We start from the raw sequence: 14,206 nt of genomic DNA, 5'->3' as shown, positions 1-14,206 counted from the left end.
GATAATTAAATACTGTTTTTTCCTTCTTGTGATTGGGCTGTTCTGTAATAAGTAGATTAAGTATCCATGGCACCTCTAGCCCTAGCGAATCAGACACATTCAAACTCAAACCCTTCCCCACTGCCCAAGGTTTATAAATTCATGAATAAAGGTTGGCTTGCTTTCCCACTCCACCCCTCCACCATGGCCCTCTGAGCATCATCAGTTATTTTGTGGAAGAATCACTAATGGATGTGCAGGGCTTGGGAATCGATGGCAGAGCTGTCTTAGCAGCTGCTGAAGCCTACTCCTGCTGAAAGATTGGTGTGGACGACCAGCGAAGCACCTGCCCAGCCTGCATCTCACTGCCCTCTTCCTCTGTGGTTAGCTCCACAGCTTAACAAAGGGCTGTAACACTTTTGGTATAATCATGGGCTTTTGAAACTCTCAAATTTTCACTGCTGTCTGATACCAGCAATTTCATTTTAGAAGAGTTAGCTCTAACACCCAGTGGAAAATTCCTTTCCACCTCTCCCAGTGAGACTGGGAGCCTTGCCTAGTGCACAGGCCTCACCCTGAGTGTCCTAAATTGCCCCTGAGAGAAACAGGATTTTTGGTCTTGAGGTCCCTGTTCCCGTCCAGAAGCAAGCAGCACCTGGATTGGCCTGCCAGATGCAGAATGCAGGCCACCACCAAATGTAGGACATTTTATCACTGGCATAGATGGTGACTGTGCTCCAATCTACTGGTAGGATTTCACAAGCTGACGAGATTGGCTAACTGGTAAAAGGAGAAAAGAAAGGGTTAAGAAATATGGGTCCTTGTTGGGTTTACTATCTCTAATAGGGAAAAAAGAACTTTTTGAACTGTATCCAAATTCTTTACTTTTTTAGAATTGGTAGACTGTTCTGTGAGGCATTTCCTGGGGAGAAGAAACATCAACACACGTGCATATGTGTGTACACACACACTCTCTCTCTCTCTCTCTCTCTCTCTCTCTCTCTCTCTCTCTCTCTCTCTCTCTCTCACACACACACACACACACACACACACACACACACAAGCACACACACACACACACACCCCAAAGATAGAGAATCCACAAGAGACCAAAGTAACATTGCACCAACTTGGAGAACTAATGAGTTTATTAACAATAGTATGTGTGAGAGGTTACTTACATGAGCAAAGATGCTCATGAGCTGCATCACTGAAAAGCCCACCGTTTAATAAAGCCACAACCCTGGTGCTTTCTGTATGATTTTCAGGCAGCTAGAGAGGGTTCAGAGCCTCTGATAAGTGCCTCCTTCCCCAACAGTTGTTTAAGTGTCCATATCCTCATGGAGGAGCCCTGGTAAATCTTGTATACTTCAGCTTTTCAGCTTGGGACGGGGGTTGCGGGGGGTGGCATGTTATTTCAGGAGACTCTTCTTGACGACAGTGTTTCAGTTCCAAGAAAGCCGCCGTACAACACAGAGTCCTAAGTAATCCCAAAGATGGGAGGAGAAAGACCACTGGCCCAAATCATCATGGCCATTAATTAAAGCAAGGCTTTCTTGTTCATGTACGTGGCTGATTCTCCCTAAGGCAGAGTTTAAGAGGTCAGCATTGGATGTGAGGAAGGCAAGCTTTTGTAGCTCTGAGATAGGGGGCTGATTTCAAGCAGGGAGTTTAGTGGGCAAAATAGGCACGGTTACAGGAGCAGAACATAAGCATAACAAGTTAGTCCTAACAACCTTCTGAAACAAAGACACGATTGTAAGATAGCCATAACAAGGTAGTCATGACAACAGGTAGTCATAATGAGGTTGTCTCTGCAGGTGTGCTGCCTGGATTTGGTTTGATTTGATTTGACCTGATTTTTTTTTTCTTTTGGTTTTGGTTTTTCGAGACAGGGTTTTTTTCTATGTAGCCTTGGTTGTCCTGGACTCGCTTTGTAGACCAGGCTGGCCTCGAAACTCAAAGTGATCCGCCTGCCTCTGCCTCCCAAGCGCTGGGATTAAAGGTGTGCATCGCCATGCCTGGATTGACTGGATTTTTATAAGTCTTATGCATAAGACAGCTTTGGCCACCAAGACAGGCATCAAGATAGGATGACTAAAGGACTGCCATCTGCTCTGCCTCTGGCCGATACAAGGACACCACCAACAAGGTGCACCTGCGTGACAGTTGGTCATAACCTTTTGAAACAAAGGTCGTGTTGTAAGATGGTTATAAATAACTTTTTGAAACAGAGATATGATTGCCATTTGTATTAGTCAGTACTCTAGAATCACAAAACGTATGGAATGACTCATATATATATATACACACATATATTCCATATATATCTATGTATATAAATAGATTACATATATGTGGATATTTTGGAATGGCTTACAGGCTGCATTCCAACTAATCCAACGATGGTTAGTTGTGGATGGAAAGTCCAAGAATCCAGTAGTTGCTCGGTCCCATGAGGTTGTGTGTCTCAGCTGCTCTTCTGTATGAGCTGGAATCCCAAAGACGTAAGCTCCAATGCCAGTGAAGGAATGGATGTGCTGGCAAAGGGAGGGCAAGGAATGAACCATTCCTTCTCCCATTGCTCCTTTTTTATTTAATTAATTTATTCAAATTATATCTCTGTTGTTATCTCCTCACTTGTATCCTCCTGTTCCTCCCTCCCTCCCTCCCTCCTTCCCTCTTTCACCCTATTCCCCTCCCCTAGGTCTATGACAGAAGGGGACTTCCTCCCCCACCATATGGTCACAACCTATCAAATCTCATCCTGGTAGCCTGCTTATCCTTCCTCTGAGTGCCACCAGGCCTCCCCACCAAGGGGAAGTGGTCAAATATGGGGCACCAGAGTTCATGTCAGAGTCAGTCCCCGCTCTCCACACAACTGTGAATAATGTCCTGTCCATTGGCTAGATCTGAGTAGGAGACCTCAATGTTTACTGCATGCATTGTCTTTGGTTGGTGCAGTAGTTTGAGCAGACCCCTCTGGGTCCAGATCCGCCCATCATGATGATGTTCTTGTAGGTTTCTAGGACCCTGTGGATCCTTCCATTTCCCCATTCTCCCATACTTCTCTCACCTAGAGTCCCAATAGGAAGTCCCCGCATCTATCCCAATCTCCTGGTAAGTTAAAACTTTCACGGGACACCCCTTTTGGGCTAGTGTTCAATTCTCCCATTGTTCTTATATAGGCTTTCAGTGGAAGGTATGGGCTCAAGATCTGGATCAAAAGCCTATGTCTTCTAACCTCAAGACCTGAATCAAAGGTGTGTTGTCTTCGGCCACAAGATCCAGATCACAGGTGTGCCCTCCATTTCTGAATCTGTTCTAGATGTAGTTAAGTTGACACCTGAGAAGAGCCATCACACCGTTCCTGGAACAGGCGGTACAGAACCATTTGTACCTAAGGTCACAGGTGGGGCAGAGCCCAATCCTTGAAAAACAGAGGTTTAATCATAAACAGGAATGACTCTAGCTTGTCTTTACTATAAGATGGCTTTTAAGCCTAAGATGGAGGCAGGCTGGTTTATCAGGTCAAGCTAGGAAACATTTCAGACTTTGTGTGTAAGAGCTCTGAGACAGCTCAGCTCTGGCCTAGAAGGCTGAAGGAAGCCATAGAAGATGTATAAACAAACCGGTGCGGTGATGTTTGGGTGAAACTATATGGAATTTTATATACTTGGAGCAGAAAGACAGACAGCTTGGAGTTTCAGAGCAGCTGGTGCTCTTGCAGCAGACCAACTCCCGTTCCTGGCGTTTGAGCGCCCTCTTTTGACCGCTGCAGGTACTGTGTGCATGTGGTGCATTTACAGGCTGGCAAAACATTCAAATAAAAGTAAATCTTTAAAAAAATTTTTTTAAAAATTCCATGCAGGCCTTTAATCTCAGCACCCAGGAGGCAGAGACAGGCAGCTATCTGTGAGTTCAAGTTCAGCCTGGCCTACAGAGCAAGTTTGGGGCTGGGCCAGGGCTATTTAGTAAGACCCTGTATCCAAAAAAAAAAAAAAAGTAAGTAAACAAACAAATATTAAAATTATCTTCATGAGAGTAAAATAAAAGTTAAACAAACAAACAAACAAACAAACAAACAAACACTTTACCCCTCATGCCTGGCACTGGGCAAAGAGACACCTTGTTGTTGGTGGTGTTCTTATATCAGTCAGGGGCAAAGCAGATGGCAGTCCTTTGTTCATCCCAGCTTGATGCCTGACTTGGTGTCCAAAGCTATTTTATGCCTAGGGCTATGCCGTCCACAGGTCTGGCCTCCAGTGCACAGCACAGGTGGCCCCCTAGACACCTGCTTGTGGCCACACTACACAACACAGATGGAGAATGTCACCCGGGGCCTGCCAGCCATTTGTCCAGCCTGCAGAGGGAGCCACCACAATATGCCAGTATGTGGTGGTCAGGAGGGAAAGAAAGAGAAGTGGAGAAGCGCCAGCATGGTGTTGAGAGATGGAGCAAGAGCCTGGAGGGTGGAGAGGACTGGCCTATTGTGAGTGGCCGTCCGCATCACCTGGGAGCACGCCCGAGTTGCCACTGAGGCCCATTTATGCAGTGGCAGAGGTCGGTGTCGATGTCTGTGGCTCATATCACTACTAGAGAACCTGGAGGTGTCCCTGGTCGAGGCAGCCACCGGCATCCACATGAATATCCAGGGGCTGTACATAACTGGCCTTCTACCTCGCTGGATGTGGTGCTCTGTACAGCTGGCCTCATCTCTGACCGCTGGCAGCACTCGGGAGACTGGGGCCTGCACCTCACATCGTCAGCACAGTGGAGCCGACCCTGGTGGCGGGGCTGTGGGGGAGCTAGCTGACCCTGCCACTCATCTGCTGTGAGGTGGCACAGGTGAGGAAGAAGATGATGCCTCCCCTCTCCTGGCTGCCACCCCCAGCAGTCGGGAAAGCTGCCCACAGGATCAGGAGCTATGGAGAGCTAGTCCTGCCCCTAACCAGTTGCAGCACTCAGGAGAGTGGGCCCTACACCTCACCAGGACAGGACAGCAGAGCTGCTGTGAGGTGATGTGGGTGCAGGTGCGATGCCCTCCCTTGTCACCTGCAACAGTTGGGAGAACTGACCCTGGGGGTCACAAGCATGGGTGAGGTGGCTCTGCCCCTTGATGGCTGCAACACTCAGGACAGTGGGCCCTGCACCTCGCTTGAGCTGCACAGTAGATCTGGCTCTGGGGGTATAGGTGAGCCTCCCTAAAGGCAAAAGCAGGGGAACTGACCCTGCCTCCTGCCTCCTGCCAATGGTGACATTGGGTGACTTAGCTGGAGCAATGCTGGAGAGTTAACCCTGGTGGTGCAGATAAGGGGGAGCCAGCGGGCTGATCAGCTCGGCTACCTCCCGGGCCCAGATCCAGCCTGAGCTATATCAGACAGTGTCTCAAAAAACAAAACAACAACAACAACAACAACAACAACAACAACAACAACAAAAACTGATCTAGACATCAAAAGAGCTAAGCTCAGACCCCGCTGGGGAAGCTCAGAGTGCTCTGGCAGGCTTTCTGAGAGCTTTGCTCTTGCAAAGCTGGTCGTGGAGCCCAAGTGGAGTACTCTGGATCTCTTTTCCAAATGTCCATTTTTCCAGAGTGAAGTTTCTTAAAGTTTTGCTCCTTTTGAAGTTTGGGCCATTTTTCTCTGTCACATTCCTTCACAGTGTGCACGTTAGTGTGTGTTAGTGTGACTGGGGAAGAGTGCTTAGACATACACCCAACGGTAGCAAGGGCTTCCACTGAGGTAACACATCCCAGCAGAACGTGGCCACCTTCTGTGTGCCATCTGAATCTCTTCTTGTCCCCCCTGCAGGAACTCATATACCACCCTGCACATGCCTTTGAGCAACAAAAGCTTATTGAACAACAGAAAGAATGAGGACCTCATGTCAGATCAGCAGTACCCATGTGAAAGCTGGGTATGGTGATGAATTTGTAACCCTAGCCCTGGGGCAGGGGGGCAGGCAGCAGGAAGGGAAAAGAGGACACAGATTTCTGGAGCTTGCTGGCCAGCCAGTGTGGCCAACTGGTAAGCTCCAGATCAAGAGGGAGGCCCTGACACGAAAAAGAGAGGAAGATATCTAGTTTTGACCTGTCACCTTCATACACACAGGTGTGCACATGGACATATACACAACAACGGGCATAACACACACACACACACACACACACACACACACACACACACACACACACAACCAGAGTGGGGGGGGTATGATGGTCTAAGCCTGTAGTCCTAGCACCCAGGCAGCAGAGGAAGGAGGATCAGGAGTTGGTGGCTACTTTGTGTCAAACATAGACACAAGGTGTTGGTGAGATGGCTCAAAGGTTAGGAGTGTTTGCTGATCTTGTAGAGGATCTGAGTTCAGTTCCCATCACCCACCTGACTAAACATCTGTACCTCTTAGCCTCAGGAGAGCTTAAACATCTGTACCTCTAGTCTCAGGAGATCCAGCACCCTCTTCTGGACTGCAGGGCATACTTACATCCTTGCCACCATACTCATAATTAAAAAAAGAAACTGTTGTTGTTTGAGCCAGGGTCTCACTATGTTGCTGTCCTGGAATTCACTCTGTAGACCAAGCTAGCCTTGAATTCAGAGAGATCTGCCTGCCTCTGTCTTCCAAGTGCTGGGATTAAAGGTGTGCACCACCAAGGCAAGGCAAAAAATTAAAATAAATTAAGAAACAAAAACAAACCCCAAAGAACAGACATAAGAACAAAATAAACACAGACAAATGTAAAACCCACCCCCAGTTTGCTGACTTTACACAACCAGGCTGTGGACCCCTAGTCTTGACAAGGATGTGGCTCCAAATGTTTAATAGATCAGGGTTGACAAGCTGCAGCCCACAGGGCAAATCCAGTCCACAGCCCTCAGCAGAGGCCACTTACTTATCTTGTAGGGATACTATTTAAAATGTGATAATTAACTTGCCCAGCATAGTAGTTCATGCTTTTAATCTCAGCCCTTGGCAAGCAGAGGTGTTAGATTTCTACAGGTTCAAGGCTAGCCTAGTCAGCAAAGTGAGTTCAAGGCTAGCCAGGTACATAAAGAGGTTCTGTCTCAAAACAAACAAATGTAATGACTGACAGATACAATGGGCTTGGTACTTAGCTGATGTGAACCCTAGCTTTCAGCATTATGGTTTCAGCATTTTTGTTTGTTTTTTATGCTGATACTCAGCAAGCACATTGGTGAAAAAAATTAAAAATGATCTATTCTTCTCTCATACAATATATCCTGACTACAAATTCCCCTCGCTCCATTCCTCCACCTTCACTGTCCCCTAGATTCACTCCTTTTTTTCCTTAAGGAAAGAACAGGCCTCCCAGGGATATCAGCCAATCATAACCTAAGAAGATACAGTAAGACTAGGTATCAGGGCTGGGCGAGGCAACTCAGTGGGAGAAAAAGAGTCCCAAGACCAGGCAAAAGAATTTTTAATCCTTCACCTGTTTTTCCTTGATACAGGATGGGTCACGGACCTGACGTAGTTAGACATGGTCTTTGCAAGTCATTAAATCTTCCCAAATGACCCACAGGGGTTTCCTAGTACTGCCACAGAAAAGGAACTCCATAAAATTTCCAATCCAGATGTTGCTCACCCATCACCCCAACACTCAGGAGGCTGAGACACTGAACTTGGGTCCTCTGTAAAAATACCAAGTGCTTTTAACCACAGCCACAGATCTCATCTAGTTCTTTGTGACACGTTTACCACATTGTACTGTAAGATTTTATTAGGTGGCTCTTTTCCATGCTGGACTTTGTACAACTTGGGAACAGGATGGGGTTCATCTCTGTATCCTAAGCACTTAGCAGAGGTCCCGAAACACAGCGGGCACCAGGTTACTGTTCTGCGTTAGGACTGGCATGAGACTGCTTTTCTGCTAAGCTTCCTCAGGGCCGCCTTCATGTCCTTGTTCCTTAGGCTGTAGATAAAGGGGTTCAGCGTAGGGATGACCACCCCACACATTAACGCAGCCGTCTTGTCTTTCTGGGATGAGGTGGGGGATGCTGGCTGTAAGTACATGCTAAAGATGGTCCCATAGAACAGTGACACAACAGTGAGGTGGGAGCCGCAAGTGGAGAAGGCTTTCCACTTTCCCTGAGCAGAAGGGATCCGGAAGACTGCCCTGAAAATGCAGATGTAGGAGACTAGGATGCACACCAGTGGGCTGAGGCCCATGACGATGCCGAAAGCGAAGATCACCAGCTCGTTGGTGTGCGTGTCTGAGCAAGAGAGTTTCAGGAGGGGCATGAGGTCACAGAAGAAGTGAGGGATTTCTGACCCTGCACAGAAGGTCAGTCGGGCCATGAGACAAGTGTGTACCAGGGATTGGAGATTAGTAACAACCCATGGCCCACACACCAGTAGCCCACAGATACGTGGGTTCATGAGCACTGAGTAGCGCAGTGGGTACGCAATGGCCACCAGCCGGTCAATGGCCATCACTGCCAGGAGGAAGCTGTCTACCGTCCCAAAGAGGTGGAAGGCATACATTTGGGCAAGGCACCCTGCGAAAGGGATGGCTTTGCTCTGAGTCTGGATGTTTACCAGCATTTTGGGGACAGTAGTGGAGGAGAAAAAGATGTCAACCAGAGACAGGTTGCAGAGGAAAAAGTACATGGGTGTGTGCAGGTGAGAGTCTGAGATGATAGCCAGGATGATGAGCAAGTTCCCAAAGACAGTGACCAGGTACATGGACAGGAACAGTCCATAGAGGATGGGCTGCAAGTCTGGGTCCTCTGAGAGTCCTATGAGATGGAATTCCAAAACTGTTGTCTCGTTTTCTGGTGCCATAGAGAGCTTGTGTCTGCAGAAACAGAAGGGGCTGGAAGCAACATAGAGCTGGAGTCAGAGATGAGACGCTAAGCCTGTGGAAACTTGTAAGATTCTGTGAAAATTCATCTACTCCTTTAAGTAAAAAAAATAAAAATAAAAAAATAAAAAAATTAAAGCTACCTCCAAGCTATCTAAATCTGCAGTAGTTAGTGTCTCAAATTTCTAACTTAGGTACATGATCAATTTGGATGTTGTCCAAAGTTGGTGACCTTTGCCTATGGTTCAGTTCTGGAAAGTTCCACAAATACCCACATGGTAAAAGCTCAGATGGCCAGCCTGTGGGAGGTGATAAAAGGTGTTTCTGGGACTGGAGGGATGGCTTATCAGTTGAGAAGACTTGCTGTTTTTGCAGAGGGCCCATGTTTGATTCCCAGCACTCATATTGGGTGTCTGTCTGACCTCTGGACAGACCTCCACCAGGATCTCCCACTGTGATGTAATGGCCAACTTACCATAAATTGAGACCTCTGAAACCTTGAGCCAGAATAAACCTTTCCTCCTTCTAAATTGATTATCTTAGGTATTTTGGGATAGTCAGTGAAAGTTAACATGCATCAGATCTCAACTTAAAACATCTACAGTGAAAGGAACCTGGCATCTCATTTTATTTCCTTTCCTAGAGCTTTCTCCCTCTCCTTTCATCCTGCCCTTCTACATTTCTACTAAAAAGAACTAATCTGAAGGCTGGAGAAGTGTCTGTTAAAAGTACTTGCTATTCATCAGGAAAGGGTGGCACATCTCTTTAATCCCAGCACTTGGGAGGCAGAGGCAGGCACATCTCTGAGTTCAAGGCCAGCCTGGTCTATTGCACAAGTTTCAGGGCAGCCAAAGCTACACAGAAAAACTCTGTCACCAACCAACCAACCAACCAACCAACCAACCAACCTGGTGAAGAGCACTGTGGTGGTTTGCACAGGGATAGCCCCCATAGGCTCATGTATTTGAATGCTTGGTCATTAAGGAGTGGCGCCACTTGATAAGGATTTAGGAGGTGGCTTTGTTGGACTAGGTGTGGTGAGTGGCCTTATTGGAGGAAGTGTGTCACAGGGCGTTGGCTTTGAGGTTTCAACTGCTCAAGCCAGGCCCAGCGTCTCTCTCTTCCTGCCGCCCGCAGATCTGGATGTAGAACTCTCAGCTCCTTCTCCAGCACCACGTCTGCCTGCTTCCCACCGTGCTTTCTGTCATGCTGATGTGGACTAAATCTCTGAAGCTATGAGCAAGCCCTAATTAAATGCTTTCCTTTCTAAGGGTTGCTGTGGTTATGGTATCTTTTCACAGAAATAGAACACTGACTGAGGCAAAGTTCTAGCTATTCGTGTAGAGAACATGAATGGGTTTGGCTACTAGCCACCCACACTGGAGAGTAGCTGTCCAGAGAATTTCATCCTTCTTCTTTTGGCCTCTGCACTCACAAGTACAAACACACACACACACACACACACACACACACACACACACACACACACACACACACTTTTAAAAGGAGCCATGTGAGTATCAATTTTGTGTTAAGAATAGGTAAATTAATAGAGAATCTATGACATATAGAGGGCTGCAGATATAGTTCAGTGGTACAATGTGTGTCTCAGGTAGGAAACCCTGGATTTGCTCTCCAGGATCATACAAAAATGTGTACATAAAAATTGTGTGTACATACACAGTGGAATACTATTCAACTGCAAAAAGAAAAGAATTCTGTCATTCACTACCACATGTATGAACCCAGAAAACGGTTATGCTAAATGAAATAAAAGAAATTGCCACATAATCTCACTTATATATGACAACCTGAAAAGTTGAATCAACAGTTGCGGTGGTTGAATGGTAATATTAACAGGGTTAGGCAAGGTTATGGGCTAGAGTTGGTCCAAAGATTTAAGTTTCCAGTTAGGCATAAGTTAAAGAGATAATGTGGTGACTGCAGCTAATGCCACAAATCACATTCTTGAAAGTTGTTGGGGTTGGAGAGATGGCTTTGTGGTTAAGAGCATCTGCCAGTTTTGCAGAGGACCGGAGTTCAGTTCCTAACAACCACGTGGGGTGCCTTTCAGCTGCCTGTAATTCCAGCTCCAGGGGATTTGATGCCCTCTTCTGGCCTCTCATAGCACTTGCACTCACTCACGTGCACACACACACACACACACACACACACACACACACACACAGAGAAATAAAAGTACATTTAAAAAGGAAAATAGACTAGAAAGTATTGCTGTTGTGCATTTGTTTCTTTGCTTAATTAGTTATTCTAAAATATATGCAGATTTTTCAAAATATGTACATAAGTTTTTTGTCAGTTAAAAATAGTTTAAAAAATTGTGATCAGGGCTGGAGGCATAGCTCAGTGGTGGAGCCCTTGCCTAACCTGTACCTTACCTGATCCTCATCACTGTGAAAATAACTTCTGTTTACTTGCACATAATATTTCATTAAATAGTACAATTACAGTAACAACTACAACCAGCAAAATGAGGTTTGGGATTACTTAAAATGACACAACTCAGCTGATGACAGCAGAGCCAGGAAGGCAAGCATAGGAGACAGCTGAGTTTGGGTTCTCCATCGGGTTTGGGGTTCTGTACCTCACCAACCACACATTCAATAGCCAAGTTTCTTCCTCTGCAAGTTCTATGCAAACCTATTCCTCTCCAGATGGCACACGCATCCTCAGCATCCCCTCAAAGCCCCACCCACATCAGGACACATGTCCTCCCATCTTTGAACAATGCTGTAAGTTTTCCTGCCCTATTAACAATCAAGTTTAGATGGTTCCTGTTCAACTATATTCTCAACATTTCTGGACTTGAGGAAAAGAAGGGCAATCCAGACTCAACTGGCTTTGGGTACAATGCACATTAAGGCAAAACTGTATCCTCAAGGAATATTTTAAGAGATGCTTTTACTTACCATGTTATGCCTATGCATACTTGGGTGCACATATTATTAAAATCAGATGCAGTAGGGGAGGGGACATGGGCAATAAAGAAATGACATATAACTTGATCTGTCAATCAAAATAGAGAACTGCCCAAACCACTCCCCTTATTAAGCAGACTCCTCTTGAAGCCCATAAAAGGAAGCCCTGGCTGGTAACTGGGGCTCTTGAGTGCTCTTACTAATGTGGCTCACTACTGGTCTTTGCTCTGAATAGTTTTCTTGATTCTTCTGCAAGTCTGTGTGAGCCCTTATTTTCAATTCTTGAGATAAGAGGCCAAGAACCTGGACACATCTGGCCCAGACCCAGAGCACCAATAACCCTCTTAGTTTAGTTGGTAGAGCACTTGGCAAGCATGCCTCAAGTCCTGCATTCAGTCCTGAGCCTTTCTGAAACCGGTCATGCTGGCGCATGCTTTTAATCACAGAACTTAGGAGGTGGAGGCAGGGAGCTGAGAGCCATGCTTGCCTACGTGAGAGTTCCAGGCTAGCCTCAGTACAGACTATCTTAAAACAAACCAAACAAACCAGCCAAATAAAAACAACAAGCAATTCTTTCTTGCAACTGTACCCGGCCAACACGCTCTGACTGTTATTTGCTTCCATCTCTCAGCGGCCATATTTACCCTTCATGCCCCTTGATAAACATTTACACAGAATGTGTGAGGTTCCTGGTTCTGTCTACTTCTCTTATAGTAAGGAGACAAAGCCCACATGTGATGGTGTACACCTGTAATCCAGAACTCTGGAGGCTGGTGCAGGGGGATCATGAGTTGCTGGTCACCCTGGGCTCCAAAGAGAGACCACACCTGAAAACAAGGTGCTCCCTTTTATGACCTCAAAAAACCTCAGCATCATGGTTTTTTTTTTTTCCAGTAAGAGTAGGACTTTTGCTATACTCTCTTCTACTCAGTTAGGTGGGCATCTTTCTTTTTTCTCATTTATGCTTTTTAGTATTTTCAAATTTTGCTTATTATCATTGCATTTAATTAAATATTTTATTTTTATTTACTTTTGAAAAATGATTGCTTTCTTTCTTTATTGCGTGTATACGTGTAGGTACACTTACCAGAGCCTACCTTGGAGATCAGACTGCTTGTGGGAGTGAATTCTTTCCTCTCTCCAGGGGGACCTGGTATCAAACTCCAGTTCTCAGCCAAGCTTGTCAGCAATTGCCTTTACCCACTGGAGCATCTTCTTAGCCTACAGACTTTGTTTTATTTTTATTGGTTAAACTTGTTCTTTGCTAACTTCACACATGTGTGTAGTGAATTCTGTGTGTTCTCACCTACATCTTTTAAAAACTCAATTCTCCAACAATAATCAGGGGGAATTTAATGACAATATTTATAATTATTGATACTTCTTTTTGGTGTTGTTGTTGGAGATTGAGCCTACATCTTCAGGCATGCTACGAGGGGTATCTGCTACCAAACTAAAGTTCTTGACTGAGTTGACTCCTTTTTTATTTAAACAAAAAATTAAGATTACATTGTATTTGTAAGTGGGAGGGACTGGAGTGCCTTGAAGCCCAGGTAGAGGAAGTTGGTCCTCTTCTTCTACCGCTTAAGGCTGGGGAATTCTGGAACTTGAACTTGTCTGGCTTGGCTGCAAGCACCTTTACCTCCCGAGACATCACCCCAAACCTCCTCTTTTTTCACAGTTTGGGTAGAGCTCTAACAACTCTGAGATCGACAGGGTGGGGGAGACCGCTCAGCTTCTAAGTACCCAGTTTTCTCTGAGTGCGTGCGTGCGTGCGTGCATGCGTGCATGCGTGCATGCGTGCATGCGTGCATGCGTGCGTGCATATTAGGGATTGAGCCTGGAGTCCTGCACAAGCTAGGCAAGTCCTTTACCATTGAGTTCCAGCCACATCAGCTCATCTTTTACTTTTTCCTTTGAGACATAATCTCACTAACTTGTCCAGGCTGGTCATGAACTCAGTCTATAGCCCAGAATGGTTTTAAATGCACAATCCTCCTGCCTCAGCCTTCTGAGTAGCTGGGCTTGCAGGCCTGCACCCCAAGTCCTGAGACTGAAAATAAACACTGCGTTATTTTCGCCATGCGGGACTCCACTGGCTCTCCATGTGTGGCTCTGTTAGCAAACTCAATGCTAGGGGAGGGAGCCTTCAGTTGTGAGTACTGTTAGTTCTTATCTCCCAGCCTCTCAAAGAACATTATTCTTTAGAAAGATTTAAGAGTTGCCGAAGTGGGATTAGGATGGAAACGATAGAACACAGGATGGGCGGAGGTGTGGTTAAAAGTGAGAAAACTAGAAAGGGGCCCAAATGGGCAGGCAAGATGGCTCAGTGGGTAAAAGTGCTTGCTGCTGCCAAGTTTGATTGACCTGTTCAATCCATGTCTTTGAAGAAGATAACTGACTCTCACAGATTGTCTTTTACCTACCTACCTACCTACACACACACACACACACACACACA

At 46.0% G+C, this 14,206-nt stretch overlaps 1 protein-coding gene across 1 annotated transcript; it reads right to left on the bottom strand.

The window, feature by feature from the left end:
• Window positions 1–7,845: 7,845 nt before the first annotated feature.
• Window positions 7,846–8,787, bottom strand: OR1I1 (olfactory receptor family 1 subfamily I member 1; the record flags this gene model as incomplete). The annotated part of the gene is made up of 1 exon (XM_084759259.1): window positions 7,846–8,787. The coding sequence occupies one exon, from the start codon at window positions 8,785–8,787 to the stop codon at window positions 7,846–7,848; it is 942 nt and encodes a 313-aa protein (XP_084615385.1).
• Window positions 8,788–14,206: the final 5,419 nt, after the last annotated feature.

The sequence above is a fragment of the Acomys minous genome, assembly GCF_964271855.1.
Source record: "Acomys minous genome assembly, chromosome: 15".
Lineage (NCBI taxonomy): Eukaryota > Metazoa > Chordata > Mammalia > Rodentia > Muridae > Acomys > Acomys minous.
Note: the sequence above shows the minus strand (reverse complement) of the source record. Positions and strands in the feature narration are given on the sequence as shown.